This window comes from Zingiber officinale, chromosome 7A (genome assembly GCF_018446385.1).
Source record: "Zingiber officinale cultivar Zhangliang chromosome 7A, Zo_v1.1, whole genome shotgun sequence".
NCBI classification, from domain to species: domain Eukaryota; kingdom Viridiplantae; phylum Streptophyta; class Magnoliopsida; order Zingiberales; family Zingiberaceae; genus Zingiber; species Zingiber officinale.
The window spans coordinates 85,875,024-85,900,879 of NC_055998.1; the positions used below are offsets into that span (position 1 = coordinate 85,875,024).

Genomic DNA, 25,856 nt, shown 5'->3' on the forward strand with positions numbered 1-25,856 from the left:
GAAGAAAATTGTCTGATAAAATCCCTAATAAACCCACCACTCGTCTTCGCCCTCGCGCGCTCGCTGGGGAAAGCGACTATGGACATCGAACGGAGGCAGTCGGCGTTCATCGATCGCTTCGTGAGGCAAGCGGCGGAGCTCAGCGCAGCTGAATCCGTCGCCAATCTTGTCCTCGAGGCTACCTCCCATCCCTCTCTTTTCGCCTTCGCCGAGATCCTCGCCATCCCCAACCTCTCGAAGGTTCCCTTGCCGGCCGCCGCCTCCTCTGTTCCTTTCATGTTCGCTAATCATAACCTTCATACTGCTTCTATTCCCTACTTCAGCTTCTGGCATCGCAGTATTCGTCGTATTTGGATGTGCTTCTTTTGTTTGCCTGCGGCACATGGAAAATTTACCAACGTAAGCGTTCCTTTTTTCCCAAGTTTGTTGTAGCTTCTGATTTCTGAGATTCTTCTCAGCGACTTAGTTATTTTCTGTGTATGAGTGCGCATTTGATGGACATAGTTGATTTGCTCCAAAATGTTTAAGATTCATAAATCTGATTTCTTTTTTCTTCTTCTTCTTCTTCTTCTTCTTCTTATTTTGGGAGAAAGACAGTGGAAAAGTTAAATCATTCTATTTGTGTATATCTGATAGCATGCTGTTGAATGAAAGGTGAAGTTGCCTTGGACATATTAGTTCTGTGCTTATCTTTTCAATGATAGCATTGTTAAAAATGTATACAATCTTGGCAAACATGTATGGCTTTGATTATTTGCACATTAATTTCTTTTCTCACTATAACTGACAACATAATAAAGTTCTCTTTTATCATATTAATAAAAATTAGAATCTTTTTTCAGCTGTCAACCAACTTATACCAACCATGCTTCTTCTCACATTCTTATCCAAGTGAGATCCATAATTGGTGCTTGTTTTTAGCTTATTGGTTCTTTAGCAATGTTATGTAACACTTGATATCTTTTACAGTAAACAATGCTTCCTTTCTGAAGTTTGATAGGTTCTTGAATAATTCTGCTAGTTTTCATTCGTCCTAAGCAATAAGAAATGCTGATGGTGATCATACAAATTATTTTTGCATAATTCGTTTCAATTCCTTTCTAAGTTAGCAATATCTACTCCCATTTTAGGTCATGCTCATAGCCTTCCAGTTCTGTTGCCTGATCAAGTTCGTAAGCTGAAGCAGATTAGTGTATTAGCACTCATTGAAAATGAAAAGGTATATATGAGTATGTGATTTACCGTTTAGTAGTCTGTACTTTCACTACAATTGTATGAACTTATTATACTTGTTTTAAAACCTTAAAAGCTGGTTTAGGGATCAAAAATTTCACATTGTGATGGTTGTATTGTTATTTATGTATTGTTTCTTCACTATACTGTCAATATCACTCTCTTCTGCAATTACTCTAGGTATATATTGATTGATAAACCCTAGTTGATTATTCGCTCCTGTCTATACATATATGTGTTGAATTTTACATGTTATATGTAGTATATACACACATGCCAAAGGAGTATAGAGTATTTCATTTGGTGAACTAAGGGGCAATATAATGTAAAAGGATAAATTAAATATGCTTATTGTACTTTTCTTTAATTTTTTTGTTCCAAATGATTCAGAAATTGCCTTTTTTGTTTTTCTGGATGACCTGGGCTATGCATTCAGATTGTGTAAATGTGTTAGCTTTTGATAGAGAATCATTATTCCACATATCACTGTTCTATTGGGACACACTTTACCTAGCAATTTTACAGAGGTGTTTTCTTGCATGCATACTTCTTTGCTTGTTGGATGGTCAGTATTTGTTATACTTGGCAAAGTGGGACTAGACATATCATCACTTGTTGGCAGACAAAGTTTATATTTAGGAAGGCAACTTCATTACACGTGTGTTAGGATGGACTATGGACCTAAAGTTATAGGTGGCCAAGGTTTTAACAGATATATGCAACTGAATATGGCTACTTGTAGGGTGACCACATCATGCATATAAGTTCTGTGCCCACATGTGAGGATGTACATGTGATCATTTTCAATACTAATGCATTTTAGTTAGAAAATAAGTTGATTAGTGATAAGGAGATCAATCAAATTGAAATAGTTTATGTTTGGCACAAATAATAATTGAAAGAACGTGCCTAATATTCAAGTTAACAAAACTTAGCAATCTAAAATACAATGCTTATTACTTCTTGATCTAGATCATCTGACAATTATTCCTTTACACCTATTGCATCTATTTTAATCAAAAGATTGTTTCCTTTTGATTTGATTAATTTTTTGTCATGATTAAATTTAATTGATCATATTAAGTAGATTCAAGCAGTAAACTCTCCTTGATGTCAGTAGTCATTAATGACTGAAGTTGTAAGTGACCGCATGTAGACATATTCGGCGTAAGTAAATGTAATCTTCTTCTCCTTTTGCTTGCTCTGATAAGGAACTACTACTAGAACTCTACCTTAGTTATAAATACTATTTTGAGTGAGCAATGATGAATAACTGATTGTTTGAGTGAATGTCAAAGTCTGCCTTATTATATAAATAAGTGTATGTTTTAGCTAATTACTGTGTTCCCTTAGCTGATTTTCCTCTCCTTATGAAATTTGCGAACAAGACATAACATATTCTGATGCAGATTTAGATCTGTTTCATTCAATTGATAAGTCGATGCGTGAATTATGAGCAAGGGATGAGTTGATGAATGAATACCTTTCCATTGTTTCCTTGAACGAATAAAGAGAAAGATGGATATTTGAAGGGATGAATTTGTGCGGTTATCAACTCAAAACTAGATAGAACATTAATTAAAAGTTGAGTATAAAAATTGTTCATCCTCTCCATATAAATTCCTCCAAGAAAAAACTCAGAACAATTTCTTTCTTGATACGAACCCCACCAATAAATGTGATGGAACCCGAAACAAAGGTGGATAGAACCCCAAGAACTAAACGACAAGAGTGTGAGCCTTGACCCGTAACCAAGAATTGGCACGAACCAAGCCTACGAAGGAAAGAAACGCCACACCTAGGGGTGATAAGTTTCGATGGGTTGAACGCCACGAGAGTAGACTCGATAAGTTCAGCAAGTTCTTTCAAGAACTAAGAGAGCACACAATCTCACCAAAAACTAAGTTGCTTCATACTAAGATGTCCCTCCCTTATATAATGGGAGTGAACAAGGAAAATACAAGATAAGTACATGCACAATTAGAGTCCCAATGTTGCATGCCTCATGCAAACTATCTAGAAACCCAAAACAAAATAAATGCATGCACAATTAGAGTCCCAAGTTGCATGCTTCATTAAACAATCTAAAATACTTAAGTCTTCATGCATGAACGAATTCCCATGCTTTGCATGCTTATTAGCGTTCTTCCGTTAAGCGCGGCCAGTCATGGATGGTTGTGCCCGATTACGTGGATTAGGCCACGACTAGCAGTTGCGATTATCTTGGTTTCTCCTTGCTCATAGTCCTCCCAATGTTTTTTGATTAGCCCATTTAGTGCTTCCTTGAAACGCTTTGCCCGTAGTCTTGTAATTGGGCCTTCCGAAAGTGATAACTGATCTCTCCTATCTTCAGCCCTTGAGCATACATCATTCTCCCCTTCTTGAAAAGGATTTGTCCTCAAATCATCACCTGCATCAAGCGGGGATAAGTCAGCAACATTAAAAGTAGAATGTACGCCATACTCACCTGGTAGTTCAAGTTTGTAGGCATTATCATTGATGCGCTCTAATACTTGAAATGGGCCATCCCCTCGAGGTAGAAGTTTAGAACGACGTTTGTCCGGAAATCGCTCCTTTCGGAGGTGTAACCAAACCCATTCTCCTGGTTCAAACACAATTTTCTTGCGCCCCTTGTTAGCTTGTTGCATGTATTGCTGAGTTCTTTTCTCAATATTCAGTCGCGCTTGTTCATGAATCTTCTTTACGAATTCGGCCTTCTGCTTACCATCTAAGTTTATATGCTCACTTACAGCTAAAGGAATCAAATCTAATGGTGACAAGGGATTGAAACCATAAATAATTTCAAATGGAGAAAATTTAGTCGCAGAATGTATGCTCCTATTGTAAGCAAATTCAACATGAGGTAGACAATCTTCCCATATTCTCAAATTCTTGTTAATGACCGCACGAAGTAAAAAGGACAAGGTTCGATTGACCACTTCAATTTGCCCATCATTTGGGGTGACAAGTAGTAGAGAACAACAATTTAGTTCCTAATTTCCCACAAAGTCTTCCAAAAATAACTCAAAAATTTTGCATCTCTATCAGAGACAATGGTCCTAGGCATGCCATGCAACCTAATAACCTCTTTAAAGAACAATTCAGCTATATGCGATGCATCATCGGTTTTATGACATGGAATGAAATGCGCCATTTTAGAGAATCTGTCTACCACAACAAAAATTGAATCTCTCCCTCTCTTGGTCCGGGGTAATCCCAAAACAAAGTCCATTGAAATATCAGTCCAAGGTTCACTAGGTATAGGCAAAGGAGTATACAAGCCATGGGGTTTCAATTTAGATTTAGCTTGTTTGCAAGTGATACACTTCTCACAAATTCTTTCCACGTCGCGTTTCATATGAGGCCAAAAGAAATGATCCTGTAAAACCCCTAAAGTCTTAGTAACGCCAAAATGACCCATCAATCCACCACTATGGGCTTCCCTAGTGAATAATTCACGTAACGAACACATAGTCACACACAATCTATTTTCACGAAATAAAAACCCATCATGCCTGTAAAACTTACCAAATGCAACCTTATCGCATGCTTTGAACACCTCAAAAAAATCAGTATCGTTAGTATATAAATCCTTGATATATTCAAATCCAAGTAACTTCGTATCTAAAGTGGACAGTAAAGCATACCTTCGAGATAGTGCATCAGCAACTACGTTCTCCTTTCCTTGCTTGTATTTGATCACATAAGGAAATGTCTCAATGAATTCTACCCATTTAGCATGGCGTCAGTTCAACTTATGTTGACTCTTCAAATGCTTTAGAGATTGATGATTTGTGTGAATCACGAATTCTTTTGGCCATAGGTAATGTTGTCATGTCTCCAATGCTCTCACCAATGCATACATTTCCTTGTCATATGTGGGATAGTTGAGAGTGGCTCCACTCAACTTCTCACTGAAATAAGCAATGGGTCTCATTTCCTGCATAAGCACAACACCTATACCAACACCAGAAGCATCACATTCGATTTCAAATGTTTTAGAAAAATCTGGTAGGATTAGTAAAGGAGCAGAACTTAGCTTTTCTTTCAAAGTGTTGAAGGCCCTCTCTTGCTCCTCTCCCCACTTGAATGACTCATTTTTCTTGATGACTTTAGTAAGAGGAGCTGCAATATTGCTAAAATCACGAACAAACCGTCGATAGAAGCTGGCCAAACCATGGAAACTCCTCACTTGGCTAATTGTTGTCGGTGTTGGCCACTCTTGGATTGCTTTCACCTTTTCCTCATCCATCTCAACGCCTTTAGTACTAACAACAAAACCAAGAAACACAACTTTCTCCGTACAAAAGGTGCATTTATCGAGGTTAGCAAAAAGCTTTTCTTCTTTTAGCACACTCAAAACTCACCTTAAATGTGTAACATGCTCTTCTAAGCTTCTGCTAAAAATCAAAATATCATCAAAATACACAACTACAAATTTCCCTAAGAAAGCACGTAAAACATGGTTCATCAAACGCATAAAAGTGCTAGGAGCATTAGTTAAGCCAAAAGGCATTACTAACCATTCATATAAGCCATGCTTAGTTTTAAAACCAGTTTTCCATTCATCACCTTCCTTCATCCTAATCTAATGATATCCACTCCTAAGATCAATTTTTGTGAACACACAAGAACCATGCAATTCATCAAGTATATCATCAATCCTAGGAATTGGATGGCGATACTTTACCGTGATGTTGTTGATGGCTCGACAATCCACACACATCCTCTATGTTCCGTCCTTCTTGGGAACTAGTAACACAGGCACGGCGCAAGGACTCATGCTTTCTCGAACATACCCCTTTTCTAATAATTCATTAACTTGCCTCTGAAGTTCCTTTGCTTCCTCCGAATTGCTTCTATAGGCAAGTCGATTCGGAATGGAGGCACCAGGTATGAAGTCAATTTGGTGCTCAATTCCTCTAATGGGAGGTAAATCATGCGGAACCTCTTCAAGAAAGACCTCCTTGAATTCTTGTAAGAGAGAAACAATAACACTAGGCAAAGAATTGTTAAGGTCGTTAGTGCTCAAGAGTGCCTCCTTATACAAAAGGATAAGGGGCAGCTGATTTGAAAACAAAGCTCGCTTAATCTCACTTTTTTTGCATAAAAAATATTTTTCTTTCTCTCTCCTTTTTTTTTCCTTGGCCACTCCTTTTGTCTCTTTCCTCTCATTTTTCTTTCCCTCTTCTTCTTTTTTCTCAATTTTTTTTCTCTCAATTTCTTTTTCTTTCTTCTTTTCATTTGCTTTTTGTAGTCTCAACTGGTCCTCCATAACTTGTCTTGGAGTCAACGGTACAAGAATAATAGGTTGCCCTTTCAAAGTAAAACTATACTTATTTGTGAGGCCATCACGTGTTACCTTTCGATCGAATTGCCAAGGTCTTCCCAACAATAGATGGCATGCATGCATGGGAACCACGTCACACAACAGCTCATCTTCATATTTACCAATGAAGATTGCTACCAGCCTACCAAGACTTGTTTTGTTACCTTGATTTCTCCACAATCGTTTAGCCACTGCAGTCGATAAGGTCGTGAATGTTTTTGAGTTGGTAGTGATAATTTCTCCACCAAATCAGTACTTGCCACATTGGTGCAACTCCCCCCATCAATAATAACACTGCAAACCTTGTTATTGACAAAGCAACGGGTATGAAACAAATTCTCCCTTTGATTACCTTCTTCCTCCTTAGCTTGTAGATTTAGAACTCGTCGGGCCACCAATAAGTCTCCGATAACAGCATGTTGTTCATCATCATTGTCCTCTTTTTGTGGCACTTCTTCAACTATTTCATCCTCATCTTTCGACTCAAGTTCACCTTGAGCGTTTATTACCATCACCCTTTTGTTCACACATTGACTAGCTATATGACCATGCCCTTGACATTTAAAACACTTGATATCACGAGTTTTGGAGGAAATGGGCTTGCGATTACCTTGAGTAGTAGATGGTGTAGGTTTGGGCTTCTTAAAGGGTTCAAACTTTGGCTTATTTTTGTTAGGACCGAAAAGTAGCTAGAGGGGTAGCTTCGCGTGTGCTCGTCGTGCTTCGTTGCTTGTTTCTTCAAAGTGATGCGCAGCGGAATACAAAGAAACAAACTACAACAATGCTAACAATAGGATTTTACTTGGTATCCACCTCACAAGAGGTGACTAGTCCAAGGATCCACGCACACACACACACACCTCCACTAATAAACACTCCTTTTCGGTAACTACCGAAGGCGGAGAAGCCCTACAAGACTCTCAATACAAGTAGAAGAAAGGGTAGTAAAGAATAAGCAAAAGCTTACAAGAGATGTAGTAAAACCCCTAGCTTCTTCTTCTTCTCGTTGCAACTCGCCTCTTGACTTGGATGAACCTCCAAGAACCTTCAAGAACTGGCGGTGAGGAGCTTAGAGAGTGCTGGGGAGGAGCTGTGATGATTCTGGAATGAATCGGTGAAGTTCTACTGAAGGAATCGCACGCCAACAGCTATAAACGACGCCAACGGTCGAATCCCAATCGATTGGATTGCTCCCAATCGATTGGGGAGGCTTTGGATCGATCCACGGATCGATCCAGAGCGCCGTGCTCGAAATGCCGGATCGATCCACGGATCGATCCAGCGCTATCGCGCGAAGCAGCAGCGTCCCAATCGATTGGGACCTCTGATCGATCCACGGATCGATCCAGAGGCCGCGGTGACTCACCGGATCGATCGGCGGATCGATCCAGATCTTCGGATCGATCCACGGATCAATCGAACTCGCCGGATCAATCCACGATCGGATCAATCCGGATCAATCCGGATCAATCCACGGATCAATCCAAACCTTGATTTTTGTCCAAAACCAAGTCTAAAGCCCCTAAACCAACATCTAGTCAACCACGACTTGTTGGTACATAAGACCTAGCATCCGGTCACCCTGACCAGCTAGGACTCTCTCACCAAGTGTCCGGTCAACCTTTGACCCACGGACTTTTCTCTTCTTGCTAGTATCCGGTCCTCCGACCTACTTGACTTTTCTTTCTCGTGCAAGTATCCGTCAATCCTTTCGACCTACTTGACTCTCACCAAATGTCCGTCAACCTCGACCCATTTGGATTCCTCTCGGCTTCACTCACGGGACTTTCCCAATCGCCAGCTTCACCACTAGGACTTCCCAATCGCCTAGCTTCACTCACTAGGTCTTTCACTGGCTTCACTCACCAGATTTTCCTCCCGCCTAGCTTCACTCACTAGGACTTCCTACCAAGTATCCGGTCATCCTCGACCTACTTGACTCTTCTTCAATCAACCTTGCATTGTCAAACATCGAAACCCAAACCAAGACTCAAGCTTGGTCAACCAGGTCAACCTTGACCTAAGGGATGTTGCACCAACAATCTCCCCCTTTTTGATGTTTGACAATACCAACACTATCACTTACAATACCACATGTAAGTTAGGCTAATCCCATAGCCTAAACCTTCTTCATGCCACTAGGTAATGAATACATAAGTTAAGCCCTTCATTCTCCCCCTAAGAGGGCAAACTCCCTCTAGGTAATGAAAGCCTAACTTACTCCCTTTCATTCTCCCCCTATTGGCACACATCAAACCATGCCCCATTTTGGGCACATATCAACAAATTCACTTGTTGAAAACTCTCCCCCTGAAGAGTTGCTCATCGTTGTTCACAACTTCACTCGTTGTGATCAACACGATAATGAAGGTCCCATACCCTTCATTAACCTTAACCCTACATTCTCCCCCAATGTAGGCAAATGCCCATCCTTGAGCATTATCCACTTGAAGCCACTTGAACAATGAGGATATCCACTCCCCATTAAAGTTCAAACGCTCAACCTTGAGCATATTCTTAACGGAAGGTTGACCACCTTCCAAGGTTCATGAAAAATAATTTTCATGTCTTTAAAGAGTCCCTCCCCCTAAAGACATGGTGGTAACTTCTGTCATTGCACCAACAATGACTTGGAATCCCCAAAACTTTAGGAAACCCAATTTTAGAAGTTTTGAGGTTCAAATATTCAAAATTTGAAACAAACCTCAACCGAAACTTCAACTTAGCCTTCCTTAACCAATCCTTCCTTGTTTTCCACACGAAAACACCCTTTTTATGTATACAAATGTATTTTCAGGGGTTTGGAATGGTTACCTAGACTAAAATAGGTTCAAAATGCTGAAAATAAGCTTTCCCAGCCAAAATCAGCATCTTCGATCGATTGGAGTTGGGTTCCAATCGATTGAACCCTGCTGAATCGATCCACCGATCGATTCAGTATTCTTGGATCGATCGGCTGATCGATCCAGCGAGCTTCTGCTCGCTAGAATTGCCTTCTGAATCGATCCACTGATCGATTCAGACACTCCAATCGATCCATGGATCAATCGGAGCTCTGATAGTTGCTGAATTTAAAATTCAGCCAACTTCAGAAACCCCTAGAAAATTCTACAAAAATCCAAAAATCATGAAATTTCGTGTAGACATTATTTAGGGTATAATTTATCATGGAAAAATAGTTTTCTATGAAAATACATCATATTTTTCAAAGATTGACACAAACTTGAGAACTTGCAAAAACTTTAGTGTTTTCTTCAAGTTTGTGTCTAACTATTCAATGGTGATTACTATCAAAAGATAGCCTTCACCAAGGTTTTCCAAAATCATTTTAAAAACATTTTCAAAACCAATATCCCACCACGTTCCTTGGGCTTAATGCATATGACTTGTACATTAGCTTTCCCAGTGATGGGAAAACACATAACTATGTGTTTTGATGAACCTAAAACTCAGAAGAATGCACTAAATCAACATCTTGAGTTTTGTTCATCTTCCTAACATCTCACTTGTATCTAATGTGCACTTAAACACATACAAGTCACCTTATAGTCCTTGTGAGATGTGAGATTTTGGTTTTACCCTATTCTAGGGATCATGCATATCTATCTAGGCATTTTAAAGATATTAAACATCCACCTAGGATGTCACTTGTTAATAAGTGATGTTAAATGCCATTTGTCCTTAATTTCAAGGAATTTAAACTTAATGCATGATTATGTTATGGCATACATCAAGATGAAATAATTTTCAAAAGAAAATATCCTATAACTACTTGATGTATGAATGTCATGACATGGTATTTTTGGATTTTTAATAATAAAACATAAATGTAAAAATAGACATGATGTCATGACATATGATGGGCAAATAATCATGGCAAGGTTTAGCATAAATAAAATATACTTAGATTACCTATCTAAGTATCCTTAACCACTTAGCTAACCCAAAATATATAACTTGTTTTAACTTAAAGTGTTAAACCTAGATTGCCCTAAATGCTTCAAAGAAATGCCAAAACCTAAATTGACATTTCTATTTCTCTTGATTTGTTTATGCCACTTAAAAATTAAGCATATCCTCAAATGTTGGCATATTCCATTTTTCCTCAAGAATAATCACATAAATCAAGGCCCGGATTGCCTTAAATTTCTAAGAGAATCCAAAATCCCAACTTGGTATTTCTCTAGGTTTTCCCAATTTATGCCATTTTAAGATAAAATCAATTTTTCACCATTAGGCACATTTTACTCTTTCAAGGAGTAAATAATAATTCAATTTCATTTTCAAAGGTTAACAAAACCTTGAATGCTCCTCGAGTGTCAATTTCTTCATTGGGTTAACTACCCTTCTACTTAGAGTTGACACTCTCTAACCCATTTATGGGGTAGAGAAAATGCTCCTAGGAACCCAACACCTATTGGTGCTCCTTGGATGCTCTAGATATTCAATAGGGATAACTTCCCTAGATACCTTCCTAGTGACCTTGTTGGGCTTCTTAAGCCTTGGTCACATTTTCTAGGTCAACTCTAGGATAGCCTCCCTTGTGACCTTGTTAGTGACTTTCTTAGACTTCTTAAGTCTTAGTCCTTGGTTACAAAGATACTTCTAGGGATATCTTCCCTTGTATCCTCGACTTGACCTCTAGACTTAGGGTTGGTTCCATAACTATATGGAACCCTATGGTAAGAGATTACATCCTTCTTAGCCTTTGGTTTGTATCCCAAACCCCTATGGCCATTAGATGACCTTTGTGCTCCTAGACCTAGGCTATGCTCATTTTGCCCTTTTAGGATATTTTCCATCCTTTTTAGGGTCTTTTCCATTTTATCAAGCCTTGACCTCAAGACTTGATTTTCTATCACTAAGTCCTTAGTTTTTGGTTTTCCATTAAATTTATGAGCATTTTTATTTCTAGGCTTGTAGCTAAGGTCCTTAGTGTGATTGCCTAGATTTTTATCTACCTTCCTAATCCTAGGTGTGGTAGTTTTAGCATGGTAAGCTACATTATTTTCCTTAATTTTACCATGCTCTCTATTCTTATGGTAAATAGCATTAAAATGATAAAAATTTGAACTATCATGCTTTTCACCATAACGTAAAGGGGTAGGCTCAATAAATGTTACCTTCTTCTTTACCTTGGAGGCTCCCCCTTGACTAGTGCCTCCTTGAGTCTTGACCATCTTCTTCCCCTTGGGGCATTGACTTCGGTAATGCCCTTTTTGTTGACACAAGAAGCACACAATGTGCTCCTTGCTCTTCTTTGTCCCGGGGGTGGTCTCCTTGGGCTTCTCCTTGCCCATTTGTGTCACTTGACCCTTCTTCTTGGCCAAGTTGGGACACTTGCTCTTGTAATGCCCACTTCCCTACACTCAAAACATATTATATGATTTTTATTTTAATTGAAACATTTATACCTTCTTGTGTAGGGATGGCACTTGCTCCTCCATTTGATATTTCTTGAATTTTGGAGGTGGCACCATCTTCTTCTTCACTTGACCCGGATGTGGAGGCCCTCTTCTTGCTCCGGTCAAGAAGATCTCTCCCCTCAATCCTAGAGGTGGAGGCTTCCTCATCTTCATTTTTCACGGAACAAGGAGTACGCTCTCCTTGTTCTCTTCATTGCTTTCCTCAAGACGAGGCTTCTTGGACTTCATCTTCGGAGGTCGAGCATCTCTCAACCTCGGAGTCCTCTTGATCTTGCTCCAATGAGTCGCCCTCTTGGATTTTTCTTAATCTGTATAGTGAAGGGGATCTCATGGAGCTTTGTCAATTTGTTCCACAATTCCTTCAGATCTTAAATTCTCCAATTTCAGAAAATGGTGCTTGGCAATAAATTGACCAAAAGCTTGGTCACTTTGTCATCTGGCCTCGCACCTTTGGATTTGCTCTTGGCTCCACTTGCTTCTCTTGAGAACATTGCCCTTTGAGTTTGACTTCGAAGCCTTCCATAAGAGCAAACCATCGCTCTATCTCCATCATAAGAAAATTTTCGATTCTTGATTTCCAAGAATCAAGCTCTGGAAGTGTATGGTGGAGCCACCTTGTCGAATCCGAGCCCATCTCGAATTCCATGAAGTTGAGCTTTTGAATTTCTTTGACTGACAACTTTGCTTCAACTCTTCACCCTCTAGCTCTTCTTGTTATGCTTGACCCTTCCGGCGATGATTCCGTGAAGAGCGGCTCCGATACCACTTGTTAGGACCGAAAAGTAGCTAGAGGGGGTGAATAGCTCATGTGCTCGTGTTTCGCCGCTTGTTTCTTCAAAGATGCGCAGCGGAATACAAAGAAACAAACTACAACAATGCTAACAATAGGATTTTACTGCATCCACCTCACAAGAGGTGACTAGTCCAAGGATCCACGCACACACACACACCTCCACTAATAAACACTCCTTTTCGGTAACCACAGGCGGAGAAGCCCTACAAGACTCTCAATACAAGTAGAAGAAAGGGTAGTAAAGAATAAGCAAAGCTTACAAGAGATGTAGTAAAACCCTAGCTTCTTCTTCTTCTCGTTGCAACTCGCCTCTTGACTTGGATGAACCTCCAAGAACCTTCAAGAACCGGCGGTGAGGAGCTTAGAGAGGTCCGGGAGGAGCCGTGATGAATCTGAAATCAATCGGTGAAGTTCATCAAGGAATCGACGCCAGCCTATAAACGACGCTAACGGTCGATCCCAATCGATGGGTTCCCCGATCGATCGGGAGGCTTGGATCGATCCACGGATCGATCCGGAGCGCCTCTGCTCGGAAAATCCGATCGATCCACGGATCGATCCAGCTTATCGCGCAGCGTCCCAATCGATCCACCGATCGATTGGGACCTCCGATCGATCCACGGATCGATCCAGAGGGTCTCTGAGACTCCCGATCGATCGGCGGATCGATCCGGATCTTCGATCGATCCACGGATCGATCCAGATCTGCTGGATCGATCCACCGATCAATCCAAACCTGCTGGATCAATCCACGGATCAATCCAAACCTGGATCATCCCAACCTTGGTTTTGTCCAAAACCAAGTCTAAAGCCCCTAAACCAACATCTAGTCAACCACGACTTGTTGGTGCATAAGACCTAGCATCCGGTCACCCTGACCAGCTAGACTCTCTCACCAAGTGTCCGTCAATCCTTCACCCACTGACTTTTCTCTTCTAAGTATCCGTCGGTCCTCCGACCTACTGACTTTTCTTTCTCGTGCCAAGTATCCCATCAACCTTTGACCTACTTGGACTCTCACCAAATGTCTTGTCAACCTCGACCCATTTGATTCCTCTCACTCGCTTCACTCACGTGACTTTCCCAATCGCCTAGCTTCACTCACTAGGACTTCCCAATCGCCTAGCTTCACTCACTAGGTCTTTCACCGGCTTCACTCACCGTGATTTTCCTCCCGCCTAGCTTCACTCACTAGACTTCCACCACCTAACGTCATCTTTGACCTACTTGACTCTTCTTCAATCAACCTTGCATTGTCAAACATCGAAACCCAAACCAAGACTCAAGCTTGGTCAACCAGGTCAACCTTGACCTAAGGGATGTTGCACCAACAATTGGTACCAATTGTAGGATCGAAAAGAATTTAGATATCTCCACAATGACATGATATTGTCCACTTTGGGCCTAAGCCCTCATGGTTTTGCTCTTGGGCTCTACCCAAAAGGCCTCATGCCAATGGAGATATCTTTCTCTTATAAACCCATGATCTTTTCCATGTGTTTTCAATGTGGGACTATGTTTACAACCTTGCAACCCCAACAATCCCCCCCTCAAACAAAGGACCATGAGCTTCCCACGTCCGATCCTCGACCCACCAGGTCTTCCTGCCCCTCGGTCTACCCGACCTATTAGGACTTCCTGCCCCTCGGTCTACCCGACCTACTAGGACTTTCTTGCCTAGCCGCAACTAGGACTTCCTGCCCCTCGGTCCACCCGACCTACTAGGACTTCCTTGCCTAGCCGCAACTAGAACTTCCTGCCTGGTGTCTGGTCCTCTTGATCCGAACATAGGAGCCCCCACTTTCTTTGTTCGAGGTCAATATCAGACTACATGGTTCAACTGCACTATAGCTCTTGCCACGGTTAAACCTTCCGCAATCCGGCCTCGATACCAATCAGTAGGATCGAAAAGAATTTAGATATCTCCACAATGACATGATATTGTCCACTTTGGGCCTAAGCCCTCATGGTTTTGCTCTTGGGCTCTACCCAAAAGGCCTCATGCCAATGGAGATATCTTTCTCTTATAAACCCATGATCTTTTCCATGTGTTTTCAATGTGGGACTATGTTTGCAACCTTGCAACCCCAACAATTTTGAGGTTGTTCCTCCTTTCTTGGAGCTGTCCGCCATGTGCTATGAGTAGTCATTGGTTGCCCCCTCCTAGCCAATCCTCTCCTCTTGAGTTGTTCTTCCACTTTTTGTGCTTGGTGGACCATGTTTGACAGCTCAACATAATGCTGTAATTCAACAATATCAACAATTTCTGGGTTTAAACCATGTAAAAACCTGGCCATGGTAGCTTCCCGATATTCATCGATATTAGCTCGGATCATGGACAACTCCATCTCCTTGAAATATTCATCTACACTTTTGGAGCCTTGAGATAACCATTGAAGCCGCTGATATAAGCTTCTATAATAATGGCTGGGTACAAACCTCCTTCTCATGAGCACTTTCATTTCCTCCCAAGTAGACACAGGTTGCTCTCTATTCCTTCTCCGAGTCATCACCACTTGATCCCACCAAACAATAGCATAATCAGTGAATTCAATGACAGCTAACTTCACCTTTTTAAACTCTGAGAATTCATGACAGTCAAACACCATTTCCATCTTAGTTTCCCATTCCAAGTAAGCTTCTGGGTCATTTCTTCCTTGGAAGGTTGGAATTTTCATCTTAATCCCTCCTAAATCATTATTTCTTCTAGTTCCGTTTCTATCTCCTCGATGTCCAATCCTGCCCCGATTGTAGTTTTGTTCATCAAAGTCTTCCACAATAACCTCTTCATCTTCTTCGACATCAATCCCTTGGGCATGTCTTCGTTGTGGTCTAGTAATTCGGTCTTGTTGATGTCTTCTTGGTGTCCCATCCTCCACCCGATCCAACCTCTCATGGATAGATTCTAATTTCTCCCTCATCATCTGCTGCATCTCCTCCATCAATGCTTGTAATTGCAAGTTCGGAAGTGGCCTAGCCCCCTCATTTGCTCCATCCTCCTGGTTGTTGGACATGGCTGCAAAATGAAAGAAAACCTCACAAGCACTCAACTCACGTTTGGGTGGTAGCTCTCAATTGATGATATCTCTCAGTTCTTGATCAAACTCTAGAACAAATCAGAATATCACGTAGCAATTCAAAAGATACCACCGAAACTTATGATGGCAGAATTTTAAGAGAAAATGAAAGAGTAGAAGTTTGAGAATAAGGAAAACAAGAAAAGAATTGTTGAAGACAATTTACTTCGATTCACACAAGCAGTTTTTTTTTTTTTTTTGCTTTCTTCTTCTTCTTCTTTTTTTTGTCTTTTCGTTGCGCTCTTTTTTTTCTTTTTTTTCCACGATTTTTTTTGTTTGCTTTTGGCTGAACAACAAGTAAAGATAGATTTGCACTTGCCTTTGAACCGAAGCTCTGATACCAGATGATACGAACCCCACCAATAAAAGTGATGGAACCCGAAACAAAGGTGGATAGAACCCCAAGAACTAAACGACAAGAGTGTGAGCCTTGACCCGTAACCAAGAATTGGCACGAACCAAGCCTACAAAGGAAAGAAACGCCACACCTAGGCGTGATAAGTTTCGATGGGTTGAACGCCACGAGAGTAGACTCGATAAGTTCAGCAAGTTCTTTCAAGAACTAAGAGAGCACACAATCTCACCAAAAACTAAGTTGCTTCATACTAAGATGTCCCTCCCTTATATAATGGGAGTGAACAAGGAAAATACAAGATAAGTACATGCACAATTAGAGTCCCAATGTTGCATGCCTCATGCAAGCTATCTAGAAACCCAAAACAAAATAAATGCATGCACAATTAGAATCCCAAGTTGCATGCTTCTTTAAACAATCTAAAATATTTATCATGCATGAACGAATTCCCATGCTTTGCATGCTTATTAGCATTCTTCCGTTAAGCGTGGCCAGTCATGGATGGTTGTGCCCGATTACGTGGATTAGGCCACGACTAGCAGTTGCGATTATCTTGGTTTCTCCTTGCTCATGGTCCTCCCAATGTTTTTTGATTAGCCCATTTAGTGCTTCCTTGAAATGCTTTGCCCGTAGTCTTGTAATTGGACCTTCCGGAAGTGATAACTGATCTCTCCTATCTTCAGCCCTTGAGCATACATCATTTCTCATCCCTATCTTTTGACATGCCTATATGTTTGTTATTTTTTTCTTTCCAAATTTGCCATCCCTCTAGGAAACAAGGCAAGGCCTTAACCCAGGGATGACTCTTCATGACTAGGATTTATACTTAGCTTTACCTGTTCTAAATAAAGAAATATAATTTGTATTTTGTCTCTTCTCGTTAATATTTTTGGACTTACTGGATGTTTTGACCAAAGTTTGTTCTATAAGAATTGCTATTTTATAATATTCTGTCACAAATTGTCTGGTGTTAGTTGCACATTTGTATGGTAGCGGAAGGTACTCTTAATAATTTCTTTGTTATATCCTACTTTATGAAAAATTTCCCAGACGACTTGTTAGTTTGATTGAATAATTATAAGCTCTGATGAATTGACTTGTTATTTGGTGATTCTTCTTTTTGGGCTACTTGATGTCATCTTATCCTTTGAGGGGGGTTATGCTTCGCCTGCTCCCCACGTGGGTTCGCTGTTCGCCTAAGAGGGGGCGCCGGCACGCAGGGGGCAGGCGGAGCATAACATCCTTAATCTCTTTGGTGTGCTGTTATCTTAGGTTGGTATCAATTAACCTTGGTTGATTATCAGGAACTTCCTTATGATCAACTCATGGAGGAACTGGATGTTTCAAATGTTCAGGAACTTGAGGACTTCCTCATCCAGGAGTGCATACATACAGTAAATTTTTTACAAAATATTTTTTAGTAACGTAGATTTAGAATTATTGAAGCAAGCCAAAAGTTTATTGTTTATATTCACTCCTGCTTAATGCGACTCTGAAACTTCACATATTCATACACTGTATTTTTCAGATTTACCATGATTGCTTAGTGACATCAGATGTTAACATTGAGCCACACGCTTATACTAGTTTTGTTGTTCTTGAAGGGTATTGTTAGAGGAAAACTTGATCAATTGCGCAGGTGTTTCAAGGTTGTAAGATGGACATTCTTATCTATCTATCTATACTTCCATGTTTCAGATAATATCATGTTAAATGCCTTCCTTGCTCTTTCTTCATTTTTTTATTATTATTTTTGGTATAGGTGCAGTTTGCATCTGGTAGGGACCTTACAGCTGAACATCTAGAGAACACAATTGAAACATCAAATAGCTGGTATTGTTCTCCTTTCTTAAAAGTCATGAAAGCATTATCAATTAACCAGTATCGATATTTTGATGTGTAAATATTAGAAGTGTTATACATGCTTAGTTAACCAGCATTATCAAAATAACTGGTATAGTTTACTTGAATGTTTCTGCGTAACAGAAAATGTAAACCTTAGCTAGGTTAATGCTTTCTTACTGGAGATTGTTGATTGTTTTAGATGTTCTTCAACATCCCTGTTGTAGGTGTCCTTAAGTTGGTTTTTTCCTCTTCTAAAGCCTGCTTTGAGACAGATATAGTTCAAACTTTGACCAAGCTTTTTCATTCCTGCTTCGTTCACTTGCGTCAATTAGGCATTCTGCAGGTTTCGCACATCCAGTAGTTTGCTACATCTGATCGAAGAGGGAATCAAATGGGTTGAGTGTATGAATGATATTAACAATCAGCATAAGAAGGAAATCAATGATGAGATTGAAGAAGTGGAGAAAGCTTTCAAGGTGAGTATGATAGTTTAGAAACACTGAAAGATAGTAGATAGTAAAAGGGTTTCGGAAATGCACAAAGCAATAGTGCTTTCAGAAAAGTGATTTCAGATGAGCATATTACATACCGAGCTTTGTATTTTGTTGGTTGTTTTTCTGGTGGAGCACTTTAAGTTTGTCAAGTTTGATTTACAGGACCATGATGGATGGTCTGAAATTTGGGATGGAATGGATGAGGACTGCATTGGACGAAAGTCAAGGTACTTATTTTTACTAGCTGTTGATACAAACACTGACGCTTGAAATGAAACATGGTACAGAAATAGCTATCTTTTATTATTTCATATGGAGTATGTAATCTGTTAATATTAAAGCCCTCTTCTATTTGAGCTACTTTCTTGGCTTATGTCTTAGCCATTTCCATTCTTGAATCGTTCAATTTAACCTGTCCACCATCTGTATTTTTTCCTGCTATTTTCTTCTTGGTTTTTCCAGCACTTATACCGCTGTGGTTGTGAGCTATAATGCATTCATGGATTGTTTCGTAACTCCTAATTCAAAGTTTTGCTTATCTGCTGAAAATTTCATATATCTGTAGCTTCAAATTGGCTGAATTTTTCCTAATTCCATTACAGGAGACGGCGGCGGCTGGAACTTTAAAGCAAAAAGGTTGCTCACCTGGTCTAAATTCCAATTTAGTCAGCTAACTATTTTGTTGATCACATCTTAAAATTGCCAGCATTTCAAAGCAGAATAACCTCTCAACATTAGTGTACTACAAAAGATCATGTCCATATTACACCTATCATTTTACCGAATTGTAAACACAGACAACCATAACAGAGTTTTCTCTGTTTGAACTCGGAATGATAGTAGATCAATTAGTTTTGGATGACAAAACTAGCTGTCCTTTTTGTACCCACAAATCTTGAATTCATGTATAGTTGTTACTTCTTGCCTCACATGAATTGCTACTCTGCATGACCCATTGTGGCTCATGTAACTAGTTAAAAGGACAGATAAGGGAATAAGTGAGATAGTTCGACATTGATAAGTGAGATTTATTAAGTGTGCTTCGATATGAAGAGGTATGCATTGGTACTTTAGATATGATTGGGCTCTTTCTTAGCTAATATGTATTGCGTGAGAATTAATTCCTCATTGCATACTACCCCACTGCTTATCATAGCACCGAGCCCCTAGGGCACTAATAAAAAAAAAAAAAGACAACCTGATATACAAAGCTCTTCTCATGTGAGATCCCGGGGAAGGATTTATAGTCTTATCTTGTTTTTTATAAGAGGTTGTTTCTAGGATTTAAATTCATGATCTTTTGCTCATAAAGTAATAATTTTTTCATTATGTCAAGGCTCCTCTTCTCTCGAGAGCACTAATATTTTTTTTTAATTGACATTAAGTATTTAATTTTTTGAATCGATTAATCCTAAGATGATTAATTTATCTAGATGACCGACTATCAAGAAGACCGACTAATATTTAGATGACCGACTTGCTCAGGTCTGTTATCCAACGGAGAGAAAATCTATTACAATCTCGACTCTTGGGATCCACACTTAGAGGTGTCTGTTCTTATTTTTTTTATCTGTCAATTTTGCATCTAAAAGAGTTTTGTGCTATATTTGTGCTTCGGTGGCCCATTGATTTAGAGATGATTTTTTGTTTAGTAATTCAGGTATATTTAACTCTCTGAATTGAGTAATTCTAAAGGTGACCACTAAGATAAATCTGGAGAGTTATCATGTCCAACACATGGTGCCAAGTCGAAATTGCATGTAGGCATAATGTTCTTTTTAGCAGAGATTCGAATCGTGATTTTTTAATTAATGCGACCTTACACTTTCCACTATGTCGTGTCCTAGGGCACAAAAACAACGTCTTTAGTTTGTCCAAGGGCATCCACAATTCACATTCATTGTAGCACTCATTATCTTATCAAAAAACATGGATTCCGTTACTACATATTTATTGTAACAACGTATTTTTTTTCATTCATATTTATTTTAACATTAACACTTATTATTTATAAATCACATAAAATTATATCATATTAAATAAATATATTTTAAAATATTAAAATTAATAATAATAATAATTTTACTTTTTAAAAAATAATTGTACTATTTTTAAAAAATAATATTATTTTTTTTAAAAAATATATTTATTAAATAAAATAGATGTATGTGAGAAATACCACAATAGAAGAAATATTTAAATAAGGTATGGGCACGCCTTGTCTAAATATTTCTTCTGTTGTATTTTCCTTGAAAAGAACTTGAAACAGTTAAACCAGAAGAAGATTTGACATAAGACGCGAGCACACCTTATGACAAATAAGCGGCTAAAATTACAAAGTTGGGAAAACGAAATTTATTTAAAAGTACTATGTAATTATGAAATTGAAATGCGACAATAACTTAGAATAAACCACACTATGATAAAATTAAAAATAACATACGAAATATTAATTCTGGGTTGTTGTGGTATTACCCCCCAAATATGTTCAACTAAGTCGCCACGAAGTTGGTGATGAACTTGAGTGTCATGTAGTTCAGAATTTGTCTGAAGATATTGAAATCCTCGGTTTGAGCCATGAATAGGTTGTGCAGGTTCGTCACCTTTATCGTTGTATCAATTTGTCACGTGACCTCCCTCATCCTCAACAATCATGTTATGCAAAATAATGCATGCTAACATGATTTGTTTTAACTTGTTCCTATACCAATAACGAGCTGGACCTTTGACAATCGTCTATTGAGATTGGAGCACCTCAAATGCCTGTTCGATATCTTTTCTTACATACTCCTGTCTTTCCTTAAACAACTTCCTCTTGGGATCCTTCGGGCAAGCAAAAGTCTTAATGAAAATAGTCCACTCGGGATATATTTCATCTATTAGATAATAACCCTTCGTATATACAGTGTCGTTCACCGTGAAATTAATCTTCAGCGTAATTCCTTGCAAGACGTTGTTGAATATGGGAGATTTATATAACATATTAATATCATTACGTGAACCAGCAACCCCAAAAAATACATGTCATATCCACAAGTCATGAGACGCGATCGCTTCAAGTACGATTGTTGGTGACTCATGCCCCCTAGTTAATTGACCTTTCCAAGTAACTGGACAATTTTTCCATTTCCAGTGCATATAATCAAGGCCGCGTAATATGCCAGGGAAATCGTATCTCTCATCATGCATTTGAAGAAGACGTTGAACATCATCAGTATTTGGTCTTCTCAAGTACATACCACCAAATATTTCAACCATGTATTTGCAGAACTTGAAAAGACACCTGATGGTAGTTGATTCACCCATACGTAGGTACACGTCAAGATGGTCGGCAGGGACTCCGTAAGTCAGTTGATGAATCACGGTGTTGCATTTTTGTAGTGGTGACAACCCTTTTCTTGGCATAGCATCGTCCCTATGTTGAAAAAAATGCTGAATGATTCTCTAATGCATTCACTATGCGGAGAAATAACTCTTCTTCGCATTCGAAATAGTCTTCGAAATATTTCATCGTAATACACCGGGTTTATAGAGAAATAATCATTAACGAGCCTCTCATGTCCGACTTCACAATTTCTTTGGACGAACCTTCTTCTTCTGCGTGTGTCCCTCCTCTGATATGCTTCCATAAGTTGTTGGTGTTGTTGAAGAATCAATAACATCTTCGCTTGTCAAGCTGGAACTTGATCTAGAGCTGCCTGTAGAATGAGACATTTTTGGAGGAAACACATTTTAATATATGTGTTTGAGAAATGATATGATAGTCGAATTTAAATCTCGTAACACAATGTGTCTATATATATTATTTTTCTCATGCAACGACTAGCTTGCAACAGCTAGTTTGCAATGGCTAGTTTGCAATGACTAATTTTGCAACGGTTAGTTTGCAACGACTAATTTGTAACGCCTAGTTTGCAACGCCTAATTTGTAAAGGCTAGTTTCTAATGGTTAGTTTACACTGACTATTTTGTAAAATTATAATAATTAAAAATCACATTAATCGAAATGAAAAATATAATAATTAAAAAATACAATCACTCGAAAATACAATAATACTAGAAAATGAACGTTGAGTAAATAATTTAGATATACCATCTTAACGTAATATCCTGGCATAAACATTTATGTATGATAAGTTGTTCCTTTATCTTAATCTTTTCTACTTCGAGTTGTTTTTATTTCAAATCGACTTCGGACTTCTTCACGCTTGTGTATTCAATGAACTTTGTAAAAATATTGTTGTAGTTTACTGTCAAATCCTCCATGGTCAATTTTACTTTATCTTTTTGCTGCCTTCTATCCCATTGGACGAGCATCTTCATTATCCAGGTCTATACTTACATCTAGGTTGGAGGAGGTGTTGCTTGCTCCTGACTCTGAGGTCCTCATCTTCTTTGTGGCCATAAAGTGATCGGCGGACTGTGGAGTAAACATTGAGCGGTCTTTGACAATTCTCTACACATGGTTGAGAATGAATGCAATGCCATTGTTTTCGGATCGATATTTTTCATACGCAAACCTTAATATATCTTCGTCACTGTGACCACTTCGATATGAATTGTAAACACTATTGTAATTTGCGTTGAATCGATATATCTTCTTTTGGATTATATTGTGCCAATGTGACCATATAACATTTGTACTCCTGGTGTTTGAACCTGGGGGACTATTCTCATTATAGTAGCTTGCAACACGTCCCCAAAAAATATCCGCCTTTTGATAATTGCTGATTATTGGATTATCGCTAATAGTGACAAAACTTCTTGCTAAGAACTTGTCTTCAACCTTTGTCCAACTTGAATGCTTTCTTGTACCTGTAGCATTTGAAGTTGTTTTTTTAAAAAAAAAAAATTGACCACCTTGATTAGGGATTCATGGTTGGAAAGTTGAGTCTCCGGAACAAAAGTCGGAGTTGCAGGTTCATTCAACATTGAAGGAGTAAAATACATACCAGTTGTGTGATGGGTACTATATCCATGAACAATCAGCGGCGTGAAATATGGATAACTCATGTTTTGCCATTATTCAGCTAGAAGCGGTTGATATGAACCTCGAGGGGCATCATTTGGATGATTCATATAATTTCCAAAATCTTAGAAATTTTGAAGATTTTGTGGAGAAAACGACATATTTGGAAATGGATGTCGGTATTGAAAATTTGGTAGAATTTGTGGATTTTGGGAAGATAAATATTCTTGTGGATTGCTTGTAGAATTCAAGAAATTTGTAAAAAAAAAGTCCTATTATTTTTATCCATTTAGGATAGAAAATAAGATGGTAGGAACTTAAAAAAATAGATTGGGAGAATATTTAGAGAGTAGAATTGGAGAGAGCACTGAATTGTAATGAAAATATGTGTATTCATTGGTAGGTATTTATAGATGAAATTTCGAATTAGCCGTTAACTAGTTGTTAAAAATTATCCGTTTTATTCATTTTTTAATTTTAAAATTTATAATATTTTAATAAATAAATTAAAAATATATACAAATACAAATGTGGGGTGAGCCAACCCTTTGATTGAACGCGTTCAAATTGAAGGGGTATTATAACACCCTAATAACGCATCCATTGTGGATGCTCTAACTATGAAATACATTTTCTCTTGATTATAAGTGAGGGTTTTGATTCTGGTATTTTTGAACTCGTTCAAAGATTTGAACGCGTTAATGCCTACAGATTTCAAAAAATAAAAAATAAAAAATAAACATTAACGTGTTCACACATTAAAGGCATTACGGATGCTCTAAGAGTTAATAACCACCCATAATTTATTTCTTTCGTATTGACTTTGGGATGAATTGGTGTGACACTAGGACGATCATAATCTCTTTTTACCAACTCGAGCACCACAAGCATTCAAAAATACCAGAATCAAAACCCTCACTTATAATCAGGAGAAAATGTACTTCATAGTTAGAGCATACACAATGGATGCGTTATTGGGGTGTTCAAAGATTTGAACGCGTTAATACTACAATATAATAAAAAGATGTTCACGTCGGTATTAACATTCCAAGTTTAACACAAATACAGATGCTTTTAGAACAATGATTGACGTATAAGAAAAATATTTACCTCAGTTATATCAAAATTCAAATCCCAGACTTAATTAGATCATTCCGAGGGAATAATTCTTCTAGGGGTTGAACTATCAATGATGATGGGCATCGAGCATGAACATTTGTGCTTTTCAAAGTAAAAAAACTTCGGTAAAATCGAATCGTCTATGTTTTAGGATTAAATTAAGCCGTCATGGGTGTATATATATATATATATATATATATATATATATATATATATATAGATAAAAGTGTTATTCATCTGAGTTTAACTGTTTTGAGTTAATTTTAAAATGATTCAGAATATTGTATTAATTAAAAATTAATTTCTAACAAAGTATTATTTTATTATCATGTCCTACAATAAAGTTAAATCGCTTATTCTTTAATCTGAAATAATGTTTACGTACTCTTTTCTTAAATAATCACTCTGTATGTATTTAGTGTATTTTTTATTAAAATTAAAATTTTAATTTCGCTAGAAGAAGGGCTTGAACCTTCGACCTTGTGGTTAACAGCCACACGCTCTAACCAACTGAGCTATTCCAGCTTCTGTTAGCATAATTTATTATACTTATATAAAGTGTTTTTAAATATAATCAACTAGATTTTTTTATTTATAAATATTCCTAATTCCCGATATTTACAATATTGAAAAAGTAAGGGCAAAAGTTAAAAGTATTTTTGGAATTGTCATAAAACAAACATTTTTTTTCATTTATTATGAAAAATAATACTCCATTCCGTTGAATCTATTTTTATTTTTAAAAATAGTTTTTTTTTTTATGTTATTCCAGCTATAATATGTACCGTTGAATCTATTTTTATTTTTAAAAATAGTTTTTTAATGTTATTCCAGCTATAATAGGTAATTACTAGTGTTACTAAAAATATATTATTTATGTTTAAAATATAATATTTACTATAATATAATATTGATCCATATGGATCAGAATTGAATATCCATATTGTAACGCTTATAAATTATAGCTTCTATAATAAAATATTATCACATATGAGTTATAGCGAAATATTAATCTGTATTGATAAAGATAACATATTTATACACTGACAAATATAAATTTAATATGATATTATTAGTGTTAATCAGAATTTGAAGGTAGTAGTTGTTTAGCGGATCCAGAAATTCTTGCACGAGGGATGATTTTTATATGGAACAAGGGGCGATATCTCCTATTTTCACTGATGAAACTTCATATTACTAAGGATTCTATTACCGA

At 38.0% G+C, this 25,856-nt stretch overlaps 1 protein-coding gene and 1 non-coding gene across 3 annotated transcripts; one reads left to right on the forward strand and one right to left on the reverse strand.

The window, feature by feature from the left end:
- The first annotated feature begins 45 nt into the window (after window positions 1-45).
- Window positions 46-19,419, forward strand: LOC122000230 (COP9 signalosome complex subunit 7-like). Of its 2 annotated transcripts, none has more exons than XM_042554702.1 (9): window positions 46-240; window positions 324-399; window positions 1,131-1,219; window positions 17,518-17,607; window positions 17,818-17,862; window positions 17,976-18,046; window positions 18,402-18,534; window positions 18,715-18,779; window positions 19,155-19,419. In XM_042554702.1, the coding sequence occupies exons 1-9, from the start codon at window positions 79-81 to the stop codon at window positions 19,177-19,179; spliced, it is 756 nt and encodes a 251-aa protein (XP_042410636.1). In that variant the 5' UTR covers window positions 46-78; the 3' UTR covers window positions 19,180-19,419. The 2 variants fall into 2 exon arrangements, with proteins under 2 accessions (XP_042410636.1, XP_042410637.1); XM_042554703.1 differs by having other exon boundaries at window positions 17,982-18,046.
- Window positions 19,420-25,091: 5,672 nt separating this feature from the next.
- TRNAN-GUU lies at window positions 25,092-25,165 on the reverse strand. Its single transcript has one exon. It is a non-coding gene; the product is annotated as a tRNA-Asn (tRNA).
- Window positions 25,166-25,856: the final 691 nt, after the last annotated feature.

Excerpts from the sequence above, each read along its gene's own strand:
- LOC122000230 (XM_042554702.1), top strand. The coding sequence starts at position 79 with ATGGACATCGAACGGAGGCAGTCGGCGTTCATCGATCGCTTCGTGAGG. Across the intron at positions 1,220-17,517 it reads CACTCATTGAAAATGAAAAG|GAACTTCCTTATGATCAACT; the intron begins GTATATATGAGT and ends GTTGATTATCAG. Across the intron at positions 18,780-19,154 it reads TGCATTGGACGAAAGTCAAG|GAGACGGCGGCGGCTGGAAC; the intron begins GTACTTATTTTT and ends ATTCCATTACAG.